The sequence below is a fragment of the Eriocheir sinensis genome, chromosome 30 (genome assembly GCF_024679095.1).
Source record: "Eriocheir sinensis breed Jianghai 21 chromosome 30, ASM2467909v1, whole genome shotgun sequence".
Classification (NCBI taxonomy): domain Eukaryota; kingdom Metazoa; phylum Arthropoda; class Malacostraca; order Decapoda; family Varunidae; genus Eriocheir; species Eriocheir sinensis.
In genome coordinates this window covers 11,131,114-11,145,419 of record NC_066538.1, presented here as the reverse complement: position 1 = coordinate 11,145,419, position 14,306 = coordinate 11,131,114, and the positions used below count along the sequence as shown (strand labels likewise).

At 43.3% G+C, this 14,306-nt stretch overlaps 1 protein-coding gene across 1 annotated transcript in view; it reads left to right on the top strand.

Annotated features, from left to right (window-relative positions):
- LOC127005570 (glutamate receptor 4-like) overlaps positions 1 to 14,306 on the top strand; it is a 453,194-nt gene that overhangs the window by 225,170 nt on the left and 213,718 nt on the right. The window contains exon 7 of the mRNA XM_050874508.1: positions 3,845 to 3,954. Within this exon, the coding sequence (XP_050730465.1) occupies positions 3,845 to 3,954 (110 nt within the window). The remainder of the gene's footprint in view (positions 1 to 3,844; positions 3,955 to 14,306) is intronic.

The window sequence follows — 14,306 nt, the reverse complement described above, 5'->3', positions numbered from 1 at the left end:
TCCAAACAACTATCCCCTATTCTTTGACAACACCCAGCTATCACCTTCCTCAACACTAAACATCCTCGGTCTATCCTTAACTCAAAATCTCAACTGGAAACTTCATATCTCATCTCTTACTAAATCAGCTTCCTCGAGGCTGGGCATTCTGTACCGTCTCCGCCAGTTCTTCTCCCCTGCACAGTTGCTGTCCATATACAGGGGCCTTGTCCGCCCTCGTATGGAGTATGCATCTCATGTGTGGGGGGGCTCCACTCACACAGCTCTTCTGGACAGAGTGGAGGCTAAGGCTCTTCGTCTCATCAGCTCTCCTCCTCATACTGATAGTCTTCTACCTCTTAAATTCCGCTGCAATGTTGCCTCTCTTTCTATCTTCTATAGATATTTCCACGCTGACTGCTCTTCTGAACTTGCTAACTGCATGCCTCCCCCCTCCCGCGGCCTCGCTGCACTCGACTTTCTACTCATGCTCATCCCTATACTGTCCAAACCCCTTATGCAAGAGTTAACCAGCATCTTCACTCTTTCATCCCTCACGCTGGTAAACTCTGGAACAATCTTCCTTCATCTGTATTTCCTCCTGCCTACGACTTGAACTCTTTCAAGAGGAGGGTATCAGGACATCTCTCCTCCCGTATTTGATCTTGTTTTCGGCCACCTCTTTTGTTTCTTTTTTTAGGAGCAGCGAGTAACGGGCTTTCTTTTTATTATTGTTTTCTTTTTGTGTGTGCCCTTGAGCTGCCTCCTTTGTTGTAAAAAAAAAAAATATATATATATATATATATATATATATATATATATATATATATATATATATATATATATATATATATATATATATATTTAGCCCTGATGCAACCCAGCTATTATATCTCTATATAAAGCTGAGCTCATCGATCAAACGTTCTCTGAAAAATCCGCTCTGCACGATTCAAGACTATTTCTTTGTGTCCCCCGTCTGACTTCACTATACCTGTAATTAAAGTTCTTAAGAATTATGTTTTCTATGCGCTCTATGGCCCGGATCCTTGGAAGACTTGTTGACCCGGTGGAGTGCCTTGTGCTGTACTTAAAATCTATGCTTTCGTGCTGACACCCTGCCTAGGCAAACATTTTTGTCTCTGCCTTTTAACACCAATATTTCCTTTCTACTGAAAAAAATCCCTATATACATCTTGTGGCTCAGCAAAGTGACCACTGAAACCCATTAAACTCCCATACAATAGCTTTTTTGTTGTCTTTCCAAGGATTTTGAAACAATCCATAACAAGAAAGTTCTAGAGCATTAATCAACTTCTGACCTCTCTGATCACTAGTGCGGTGGCCGCAATAGGCGTTCCACTGGTTAACTTTTTGCCTTCCTAGCTGATACCTGGTGGTCCTCTCCTAGCCGCTTATGTAAATTTTTTGTTGTTGCCTTAGACATCTCAAAGGCTTTTGACAGAGTTTGGCACAAATCGTTGCTTTCAAAATTACCCTCCCACTGATTTTACCTCTTTCTATGTACTTTTTATCTCCTTTTTCCTTTTTTGGCCATTCCATCTCTACTGTTTTGTTTGGTCATTGTTCTTTCCTTAAACCTATAAATATTTGTGTTCTAAAAGGTCCGGTTCTATCTATGTCTCTCTCTGTCCCAAATAAACTGCTGTATCCACACCTACGCCGATGAATCTACTTTGTAATACTAAACGTCTTTTAGAAGACCCTCCTAATATAAATTACAGGACTTGCAGAGCCCCTGACATCTGAATTTGCTACCATTTTCGAATGGGAATTTTGCAACTGTTAATTCGACACAATCGTACAAGCATCTATCCCCTGTTCTTCGAAAACAGCTGTCCCCTTCTATATCAACCATTTTTGCTATATCCCAAACTCAAACTTAACAGGAAAATGCAAATCTTTTACTAAACAAGTTTCATTGAGGTTAGGCGCTTTGTATCGTCTTCATCAGTTCTTCTCCCATTCTCAGATGTTAGCTATATACAAGGCCTTGGCCCACCTCATATGGAATATACGTATCATACGTGCGTTCCATTCACACGGCCCTTTTTCACAGAGTAGAGTGAATGGCTGTTTGATTCATTACTTTCCTTTCTCGTACTGATAGTCTTCTACCTCTTAAATATCGCGCGCTATGTTGCCTCTCAATTTTCTATAGATATTTTCATTCTGACTGCTCCTTTGAACTTTCTGAGTTCCCCAACCCCTCCCGCGGTCCCCTGTATACGCCTCTCTGCTGATCATTAAACACTTATGCTAGCTTAATCACTTGTATAAGCAAGAGGTAACCGTCAAATTGATATTTGTCATCCCTTTCGCTTGTAAACTCTGGAACAGTCTTCCTTTGTCTGTATTTCCCCCTGCGTAGACTTTATTTCAAGAGGGGCGTATCAAGATACATTTCTATCCCAAATTCACCGTCTCTTCTGGCCTTTCAGTTCTATTTTCTTTTGCAGAAGCAGTGCGTACGGGCTCTTTTGTTCTTTGTCTTTTTTTTTTTTGCCTTTGAGTTGCTTTTGTTTCTATAAAAATATCAGTGCACAAAGTATTACAGATAAAACGTATCTGGACTTTTTATTTCGTATAGAATATAGACTATAAAAGTCTATATTCCATACAAAATATAATCAATTTAAATTGTAGTCCAGAAAGAATGTAAGTGCACGTATTCTTCCTTATTTTTGTCTACTAGTCTAATTCCATAGAAATTAGTCAAATTAAGAAGCATGGCATGACTTTAGAATTTCCTGTTAGTCTTATCATTTGATTATGTCTACTTATTCTATATTAAACATGTCGATTAATGGGGTGAAATCCCTTCACTTTGGCAGTAACACTATTTTACTTTCATCTGGAGGGGTGCGTCGGGCGGCAAGAGAAAGCCAGGGTTTTCCTCAATAAATAGAACGATGTTATGGCGCAATAATTGCCCACGTCCTCAACACCCACCACTAAGACGATTTCATTTTCACGTATCTACCTCTTTCTAAACCTAAAAAATTACCAAGTTATTCAGAGTTGCCCCAATTAGGAGTTCAGAAACGCTATATAGAGATGTTTGTGTGTAGGCGCCTGCTTAAAAGTTTTCCGGATGCAGATCTTTAGGGATGATTTATTTTATCATCTCTTTCATTTCCCTCATCAGACACCGTCAACAAGAAGGTCGGATGTATCCAAATAATTATACCAAAATAGATTTAAACACTATTATAGGTAGGCACAAAAAGAACTACAATTATACACCACCAAAAAAACATTATCACACCTCATTCTCTTTTTATAAACCAACAAAGTCATGAGAATTTAACAAATAAATAAAAAAGATTTCTGAGCTCTTTTGATTCATTGATTTATTTATGACTACGAGAGGTCACCAAACATACAACTCCCACAAACCACAGAAAATGCTTTCCCTCACACTCTCCACTTTTATAAATCTCACAAAACCACCGAGAGCTATCGAAGCTTAACTCAATAAATATATGACCAACCATGATAGAAATATAACATATTTCCACACAACACACAACGACCACATGGTTTCTAGCCATAAAAAAAATAAAAAAAATAAAAGTCACATAGGCAACATATTGCTCTTTCGAGAATCACACTGGGATCAGAAAAGTGTCGATTTTTCCCATAGTTAATATATTTGAAATCTTCTAATCTTTCTCCGAAAAAAAAACATACACGTAGTCTCCTCCTCCTCCTCCTTCTCCTCCTCCTCCTCCTCCTCCTCCTCCTTCTCCTCCTCCTCCTTCTCGTAATCCTTCCCCACTTCTCTCTCGCCTCCTCCTTCGTTTTCCTTGTGCTTATTGATCTCTTACTTCTCTTTCTACAGGTGATAGAGACGTACACGAAGTCAAGTGTAACGAACGACTTCACGATCTGCAACAGTCTGTGGTTCACGTTGGGCGCCTTTATGCACCAAGGGATCGATCTGTGCCCCAGGTGAGAGAGAGAGAGAGAGAGAGAGAGAGAGAGAGAGAGAGAGAGAGAGAGAGAGAGAGAGAGAGAGAGAGAGAGAGAGAGAGAGAGAGAGAGAGAGAGAGAGAGAGAGAGAGAGAGAGAGAGAGAGAGAGAGAGAGAGATGGGTGTGGTTCATTTCCCGTTGCTTGTTTGCGTGTGAGCATGTTTGTTATGTGTGTGTGTGTGTGTGTGTGTGTGTGTGTGTGTGTGTGTGTGTGTTGTGCCAATTTGAAGGTATGTGTATGTGTACGTGTGTGTGTGTGTGTGTGTGTGTGTGTGGATATTTGTAATATTGCATGTCACGAGCTTTATCACAATTAGTGTTATTTTGACATCTCACGCGAGACAACGCCCATATTACACACACACACACACACACACACACACACACACGGACAGACAGACAGACAGACAGACAGACAGAGAGACAGACAGACAGACAGACAGACAGACAGACAGACACACACACACACACACACACACACACGATAAACCTAGGGCTTCACTCTAACCTGGTCTCCTGGCTGGCGGATTTCCTGCACCAGCGCAGACAAGTGGTAAGATTCCAGGGAGTGGCCTCCCCTCCTCTACACCTTACTTGCGGGGTACCTCAGGGGTCCAAGATGGGCCCTTTGTGCTTTCTTATTTTAATCAATGATGCACTAACCCACACACCTCACCGCTGAAAGTACGTGGACGACACCACAGTGGAAGTAACAGTCGACAACAGCAACCCAGATTATTCTCACCTCCAGGAAACACTACACAAACTACAAACATGGACAACACAAAACATGATCACCATCAACGACACCAAAACTACACTCCTACACATCAACACCTCTTTTGCCCATGTTGCTCCCCCTGTGGTGTCCATCAACTACCCACCAGGTAGTTACATCTGCAAAGCTACTTGAAGTCACCATGGACAGCAAGCTCACATGGAAGGAGCACGTCTCCCAGCTCACCAGATCTGCCACCTACAAGTTGTACCTTCTGAGGAGACTTAAAACGCTGGGGACCCCTGAGTGTGCGCTGGCGAGCGTGTATTCCTCATTCATTCTCCCCAAACTTACATACGCGTCCAACGCATGGTCTTCCTCCATCAGCATCACGCAGCGCCGCCAACTTGAACATGTCCAGAAGCACGCCTGCAAAATCATCCTGGGCCCTCACTACACACACTACCAGGACGCCCTCGACTCCCTCCATCTCACCAGCCTACAACACCGTCACGAGACCCTACTACACCAGTTTGCAACCATGCTTCTTAACCAGCCCAGACACAAACACATCCTCCCACCCGCAGTGAACCGCCCTCAGCACTCAGTGAGACACCACAACATTATTGCTCCTATATGGGCACGGACTGACCGATATCAGCACAGCGCATTGCCCCCCGGTAGCAGCGACGGGCCAAATTTGTGGCTTTACCGTGTAGCAGCGACGGGCCAAATTTGTGCCATGATTTTAACCCCAAAAAATAGATGATACATAAACTGATCACAAATGCTTTGGTATATATTATGAAATGGTTTGTGTGAGAGATGATTTTTTCTCATTTTTCTCGCTTAGGGGGACCATTAAGAATCATGATCCCCGCTGCTACCGGATTGTAATGGTCAAATTTATAAATAATGAAAACTGAGAACAGCACTATTTGTATATTTTGTAAATATTTTTCATAAGCACTTATTATTACTACTGTTTATTATTATTATTATTATTATTATTATTATTATTATTATTATTATTATTATTATTATTATTATTATTATTATTATGATGATGATGATGATGATGATTTTTTTTTTTTTTACAACAAAGGAGACAGCTCAAGGGCACAAAAAAGGGAACAATAATAAAGAGAAAGCCCGCTACTCGCTGCTCCTATAAAAGAATCCAAAGAGGTGGCCGAAAGAGAGGTCAGTTTCGGAAGGAATGGTGTCCAGATACCCTCCTCTTGAAAGGGCTCAAGTCGTTGGCAGGGGGAAATACAGATGAAGGAAGATTGTTCCAGAGTTTACCAGCGTGAGGGATGAAAGAGTGAAGATGCTGGTTAACTCTTGCATAAAGGGGTTTGGACAGTATAGGGATGACCATGAGTAGAAAGTCGCGTGCAGCAAGGCCGCGGGAGGGGGGGAGGTATGCAGTTAGGAAGTTCAGAAGAGCAGTCAGTGTGAAAATATCGATAGAGGATGGAAAGAGAGGCAACATGGCGGCGGAAATTAAGAGGTAGAAGACTATCAGTAAGAGGAGGAGACCTGATGAGACGAAGAGCCTTAGACTCCATTCTGTCCAAGAAAGCTATGTGAGTGGAGCCCCCCCACACGTGAGATGTATACTCCATACGAGGGCGAACAAGGCCCCTGTATATGGATAGCAACTGTGCGGGGGAGAAGAACTGGCGGAGACGATACAGAACGCCCAACCTCGAGGAAGCTGATTTAGTGCGAGAGATGTGAAGTTTCCAGTTAAGATTTTGAGTTAAGGAAAGACCGGGGATGTTTAATGTAGAAGATGGTGACAACTGAGTGTTGTCGAAGAATAGGGGATAGGTGTTTGGAAGATTGCGTCGAGTTGGTAGGTTGAGAAATTGGGTTTTTGAGGCATTGAAGGACACATGGTTCCTTTTACCCCAATCGGAGATGAGAGTAAGGTCTGAGGTTAAGCGTTCTGTAGCCTCCAGCCTGGAGTCATGTAATTCCTGTTGAGAGGGTCTTCTGTTGAAAGAAGTTGAATAATGCAGAGTGGAGTCATTAGCGTATGAGAGGATAGGACAGTTTGACATGGAAAAAAGATCATTGATGAACAACAGGAAGAGAGTGGGTGATAGGACAGAGCCCTGTGGAACACCACTGTTAATAGGTTTAGGGGAAGAACAGTGACCGTCTACCACAGCAGAGATAGAACGGCCGGAAAGGAAACTGGAGATAAAGGAACAGAGAAAAGGATATAATCAGAAAGAGGGCAGTTTAGAAAGCAACGACTTGTGCCAGACTCTATCGAAGGCTTTCGATATGTCTAGTGCAACTGAGAAAGTTTCACCGAAACGGCTAAAAGAGGATGACCGAATCAGTTAAGAGAGCAAGAAGATCGCCAGTTGAACGCCCCTTGCGGAACCCATACTGGCGCTCAGATAGAAGGTTAGAAGTGGACAGGAGCTTTTGAATCTTCCGGTTAAGGAATGATTCACAAGCTTTAGTTAGACAGGAAAGTAAAGCTATAGGGCGGTAGTTTGAGGGATTGGAACGGTCACCCTTCTTAGGCACAGGCTGTACGAAGGCGAACTTCCAGCAGGAAGGAAAGGTAGATGTTGACAGGCAGAGGCGAAATAATTTGACCAGGCAGGGTGTCAGCACGGAAGCACAGTTTTTAAGGACAATAGGAGGCACTCCATCAGGTCCATAAGCCGTCTGAGAGTTGAGGCCAGAGAGGGCATAGAAAACATCATTCCTAAGAATCTTAATAACAGACATAAAGGAGTCAGAGGGGGGGTACATACTAGGAATATGCCCAGAATCGTCCAGAGTGGAGTTGTTACAGAAAGTTTGAGCGAAGAGTTCAGCCTTAGAGATAGATGAGACGGCAGTGCTGCCGTCTGAGTTAAGAAGAGGAGGGAAAGAGGAAGAAGTGAAATTGGAGGAAATATTTTTGACTAAGTGCCAGAAGTCTCTGGAAGAATTAGAGAAAGCTAGGTGTTGACATTTGGTATGGATAAAGGAGTTTTTGGTAAGTCGAAGAATAGATTTGGCACGATTCAGGGAAGAAATGTAAATATTATGGTAAGCGGGAATTCGAAGGCTCTGGTACCCTTTATGAGCTGCCTCTCTATCTTTGACAGCACGAGAACAAGCGTGATTAAACCAAGGCTTTTTAGCATTTGGAGTTGAGAAAGTACGTGGATGATTATGATTACTATTATTATGATTATAATTATAATTATTATTATTATTATTATTATTATTATTATTATTATTATTATTATTATTATTATTATTATTATTATTATTATTATTATTATTATTATTATTATTATTATTATTATTATTATTATTATTATTATTATTATTATTATTATTATTATTATTATTATTATTATTATTATTACTATTATTATCTTTACTATTAGTAGTAGTAGTATTTTTATTTTTATCTTCATTTTATTATCAATCACATTATTTTGTTCATTTGTTTCATTCATTTCATTGAATCTTCCACTGATGTATATTTGCAGCTCTAGGGTTGCCTGGTTATTCATACAATAAACCGTTTATTATTTTACACACACACACACACACACACACACACACACACACACATGACGGCTGTGTGTGTCGCCGACACTCGGCTACCTGCGTCCAGCAACCCTGCTGAATGCCGGCACGCTGAGGTTCTCCACGATGATCTAGCCCGTCCATTATGATGCTGTGAAAGATTCGGTCAATTGAGAGTGTATTGTTTGGAGCCTCGTCACTCAGGTCGAGCATAATGCACACCATCACCATTTAGTTTGTTCAAATGCTCTTCCCCCCATTTCTTAGAACTTAGCGCCTCACCACTTAGCCAGTAACTTGAGTGACCACACCTGCTCCTCACTCTGACTTGACCCTCAAAGTGATCTAGGCTTTAGCATGTCTCTGACATCCCGACGAAGCTGCCCAGCCTTGGCACTACCACACCACACTGTACCCGATTCCACCCACTCCTACGACAAACGAGACTCCATATTTGACCAGTGCCCTATCGGGACTCACACATTCCCCTGGATGATTTCAATGCTACTTCTTGTACTGAGAAGGCTGGCTATGATCTGTCGTGTTGGTCCCAATACTCTGGTACCAGAAACACAAACAGCTCTTTCTCTTTTCGTGAATTTTGCAAGATCCAGGAGGTTGGAAACTGGGTGTTCTTGGTGCCAGAGACCAGAGCAACACCTCTTGACTAGGTATAACAATGCTGCAGTGGTAGCTAATGATATTGGCCACATCCTCGTACGTACTCGTTTGATCCTTCAGAAATGGAGGGATTTTCGGAGTCCTGAGTTCCTTGTAGCTGATCACAGGCTTGTTGTTACAACACGCAGACTTTGTGTCAGGTCAAGAAAAGTATTGAGATGCTACAATACTGTTATGTCTCGAGGAGCTGAAAGATAAGGCTTGGACTCATGAGTATGCAGTGACAATATCAAATCAGTTCAATCCGCTCATAACGCTTGAGAACCCTGGAGATCTGTGGGACATCCTCAACGTAAACTCATGGAGATGTAAAGGAGTGCATTGGAGATATCCCGAGAGCCATGAATGCTTTTGCCTCGAAGGAGAAGCTGAAGAATATCGCGGTGAGTCCGAGCCTCCCTCTCAGGGAGGTGCTATACAAACAACAGGTGGTTACCTCAAGTTGAACATTGATGAGCAGAGGTCTAATAGGCTGATTATTTTAAGTAGTTCTATGTAGCGGATCATCCAAGTGGGCAATTTTCAGCTGCTGAATTGCAGGTTGCGGGTACTGATCCACCCATCGGTTAGATGGGCTGTGGCAAATTTGGTGGGTGGAAAGGCAGCTGATATATGTAACATCACTACGGAGCTGCTCAAAGATGGAGAAGAAATCATGATCCGGGGACTGCATGCGGTCTTGATTGCCCTACGGCAATTTTGTACCATTCCTCCTGACTGAAAGAGGGGCTAGTCGTGCCTAACTGAAATAGGAAAGGGGACCGACTGGATATCAACAACTATCGTAAAGTTACGCTGCTCAGTGTGCCAGACAGATGCTGATGTTGATGGGGAGTCACAGCCAGCAGTCTGGGTTCACCACTAAAAAGTCGACAACTAACCATATTCTAGCGTTTCGCATATTGGTGGAGCGCCAACGTGTTTTGAAAAGGGATGCTTGCAGCCTATATCGATCTGTAGAAGGCGTTTGATGCCGTGCATTTATGATCTCCTTTTGTTCCGGGGGATTCATTCAAAGACCATTAGCCTCCTAACAAGCTATATTAAAGTTTACATTCTAGAATAGAGAGTGCTGTAAAATGTAGGGAAGGGCGGAAGGGGCGTGTATGGCTTCTTTCCTGGGAATGCGAGGGGAAGGCAGCGCTGTGGTCTCTCCCTATCGCTTTTAAATACTTGCATGGACTTGGTAAAAGGGAGAGTTGTTGATCATAATCACTTTGGAGTATCTGTTGATAACGCTAGGGTTATCGACCAAAAGGCGAAGCCTCTGGAACTCAGGTCTCCTGGGTCAAGACCAAAGTAGAGGTGTTTGGAGGTTTGGTAGATGAAACAGTACAGTCTGTTCATGCGTCTAGCAAGGACATTGACACCTTGGAAAGTTTCACATAAATTAATGCATGGTGTAGTGCCGAACAAGAGCAAGATAGCGCCACTACAAACACTTCCTTGCTCCATAACGGTTTAGGGCCGACTTTTAGGCCCCACCAAGAAAGCCTGCCGGCGCAATAGGCAAAACATAAAAAAAAAAAAATAACGACGGATCGCTGCAGGAAGTCTTACGTTGTTATGGACTAGCGCAGCGAGAGTGGGTGGTGTTATCGATACATATGGATAATGACAAAGGTCCCCATCTTCATGTCGCTTGTGCTCCCTGTCTTACTCTAATGCTGAGAGACATAGACACTAAATAATGACTTGCATAGCAATATTGATATTTTTGATAATTAATGTCTACGAAGAATCATGCGATATCACTGTGATGCCTGTTTAACCAGAGAATACTCCGTGAGAGAATATGACCTATATTACCCGCATAGTCCGTCTACTCCGACTCCAGCTATACAGGCATGTCGAACGCTACGTAGAAGCCGATTCTGCTCATCGGGAATGGAGGAGGCCAAAGGTACGCTCACATATTTCATGGACTAAACGAGTTGATAAATTATACCAGGAGGTATTTGGGATGGGAAGGGAGCCTGCATAGACTCTTACCTAGAGGATCCCTCCGATTTTGCGTCGTAGGTTTGGCGAGGGCACGCGTCTCCCGGCGTATACACCCATTGGTTGATGATCGACACACACACACACACACACACACACACACTCAGAGAGAGAGAGGTTCAGGCCCCCTCAAGCCGTTTTCTTTTCCGCTGACAAAGTGTTTACTGATTGGGGTGTGTGGTACATGAAGACCCGAGCAGTACCCGAGAGCGACCATAATGAGCTTACTCGGGTTGGGAGGATACTTTCTGGCGATGACAAGTAAAACTCGTGATCAAGCCGTGGTGAATTACACACACACACACAGCAGAAAACCTTAACCCTCAGAGAATTTTAAAGATGGAGGTAAAGTTGGGTGCATATGCTATAGCTGCGCGTGGCTGCGGCGCCCTTCTCCGATCCGTCGGCTGTTTGAGCCTGTGGTGGATAAATACCCATTATCCCGGGACATGGGCCAATGTGAAGTCCAGGATCGACACAGTTCACCTTCCCTAGGTTTCCCCAGATACCCATTTATCGACCACTTCAAAAGGGAGGATGAACAGATGAATGAGCTACACACCGCCTGCCCGGGCTGGGATTCGAAGCTGAGTCGTAGCCAGGCACTCTAGCCACTGCTCCAGTGAAGAGCTTTTAAGAGTTTTTAGATGGTTTGTGTACTTTTTTCTTTCCTCAATTAGTTTAATCAAGCGAAATCTTTTGAGAGAGAGAGAGAGAGAGAGAGAGAGAGAGAGAGAGAATGATAAATTTATTACGCCTAAATGGTGACAAACCAAAATAAAAGTTCGATAGCTACAGGTGTCTCGTAGGTCACATTGAAATCCACACACACACACACACAAAAAAAAAAGGAAATATCATTAGAATCAGAGAGAGAGAGAGAGAGAGAGAGAGAGAGAGAGAGAGAGAGAGAGAGAGAGAGAGAGAGAGATTCCCATTTATATCCCTTTTTATCCTGCACCAGCTCTCACCATACGTTTGTCAGGCTCCCTATCACCTCTACGCTCCTAATCATCCCTTTCCATTACCTCTAATAACAGGTATTCGTCATTGAATCCGATTTCCATTATTGCTAACTCGTCTCACTCTCTCTCTCTCTCTCTCTCTCTCTCTCTCTCACTCTCTCTCTCTCTCTATATATATATATATATATATATATATATATATATATATATATATATATATATATATATATATATATATATATGTATATATATATATATATATATAAATATATATATATATATATATATATATATATATATATATATATATATATATATATACACATATATATATACACACAGAGAGAGAGAGAGAGAGAGAGAGAGAGAGAGAGAGAGAGAGAGAGAGAGAGAGAGAGAGAGAGAGAGAGAGAGAGAGAGAGAGAGAGAGAGAGAGAGTATACACAATGCTCACCTGAAAAATAGTCACTGTTACACAATTGTTTTCACATGACTTTACTGCATCACAAGTGTCAGTGGTGTGAGAAGTGAGCCTTTCCAGTAATGTGCCGCCAGTTTCATTCCCTGGGTGTTCTTCCCCCGGATGTGACGGATGGTGTCCGTGGTTCCATATCCGGGAGACTGGGCTCGGAAAGGAGTTGTACTGGCTTGTTCGGGAACGCGAAAGCCCCATTGCGTCACCACTCGATAGCACTGTTATCTTGACCAGCGTGATGACTCTCGGAGGTTGGCTTATGCTCGTTAGGTGTACTACTCTTGCACCTGTGTCTTATAGAACACTACAAGCACCGCGACGTCCCAGTTGTGCTGTAGTGAATCTACGGAACTGGGTTGGATTGGCCTTGTCTTAGCTGGACTGTGGCGTCTGCCGCATCCACCAGTCGCAGTGCTTGTCGTTTGATGGTGTCAATTTTCTTAGTGTGCAAGGCGGCACACAATATCCAAGAGAGGGCAGCGTACTCTTAAGTATATGGCCGCATATGGGCATCGTAGAGCAGGAACCTCCCTTTTGTATTGGGGAAGCTGGTCACCTTTGCAAGTGGGAGACCCTGTGGGAGGCGTGTTGGGCAATGTGTTTGATGTGGCAATCAAACTGTAGCCCACGGTCTACTTCCACTCCAAGAACCTTGGAGAATTCCTGGAGTAGGAGGGGAACGCCACGAAAACGTAGCCTCTCTCTCTCTCTCTCTCTCTCTCTCTCTCTCTCTCTCTCTCTCTCTCTCTCTCTCTCTCCGTCTTTCTCTCTCTCTCGCATTTTTTTTTATTGGCCCTTTACTTCCATCTCTGAATCCTTTTCTATTAATCAACCTCCAGGACTCCCGTCTCCCAGCCAAACAGGGACGCTCGACACGGCAAACATGTATATGAGCACTTAGGTTTAAGTCCTCGGTAGTCTAGTCGTCAGGGTGCCTGGCTACTAGTCCTCGGTCCCGGGTTTGAATCCGGGCCTGGCAGTCGGAGTGCAGTTCACCCAGCTGTTCTTGTTCCTTTTCGGACTGATCGATAAATTGGTACCTGGGGAAACCTGGGGAAAGTAAACTGTGGAAATCCCGGATTTTACATTGGCCCATGTCCCGGAGTAACTGGTTCATGCCTACCACAGGCTCAAAGGGCCAACGGATCGAAGATGAGCACCGCAGCAACGTACAACAATAGCCTATGAACCCAACTTTACCTGTATTACCTTTCTTCAGGATTTTGAACACCCATTGGAGAGAATAATTATTCAGAGAGAGGGAAAGGGGGAAACAGCTTGGTGTGGTTGAGTGGAATGTGTTATTTATCCATATAGTTCTTCTCTCATCTCACAGGATGCAACAATTCCATATGTTCATTCATGTGGTGAGGACTCTGAGGTCACCATTGAGGACACCAAAGTTATACATGCCTTGGTAGCGTGGTGCACAACAATGGTGGGTCTTGCCAGGAAGTCACTTGACGGATTGGCCTTTGTCCACGGAATTATGGGCTCGCTCAACACCTGTATAAGACGTTGTTTATATCTATGCAGGACGAAGAATCGAATCTTTAAGTCAAGTACTGTATGACTGAGAAACATGGACACTGAATAGTAACTTGGTGAGGCGTGTCGATGATTTTGGTTCCAAGTGCCTTCGTAGGATCATGAAGTATAGCTGGTATGACTTCGTGACTAAGCAAAAACTTGATAAACTGAATCGAGGCCTTTTACCAGCCTAGTCCTCGAAAGCCAACTCCGGCAATATGGGCCGTGGCACGCTTCCCGGCCGTCGATCCTGCTGTTTGTAAAAAAAAAGGGAATGACCAAGTAACTCATAAGTGGGTCAATTTGATCTATCTTGCCGAAAAGGACTTGAAATAGAATAGCTAGATGCGTGGAGTCTTGCTTGGGAGGACAACCGGGAGTAAAGGCGTCGGGTGAGTGAAGCCA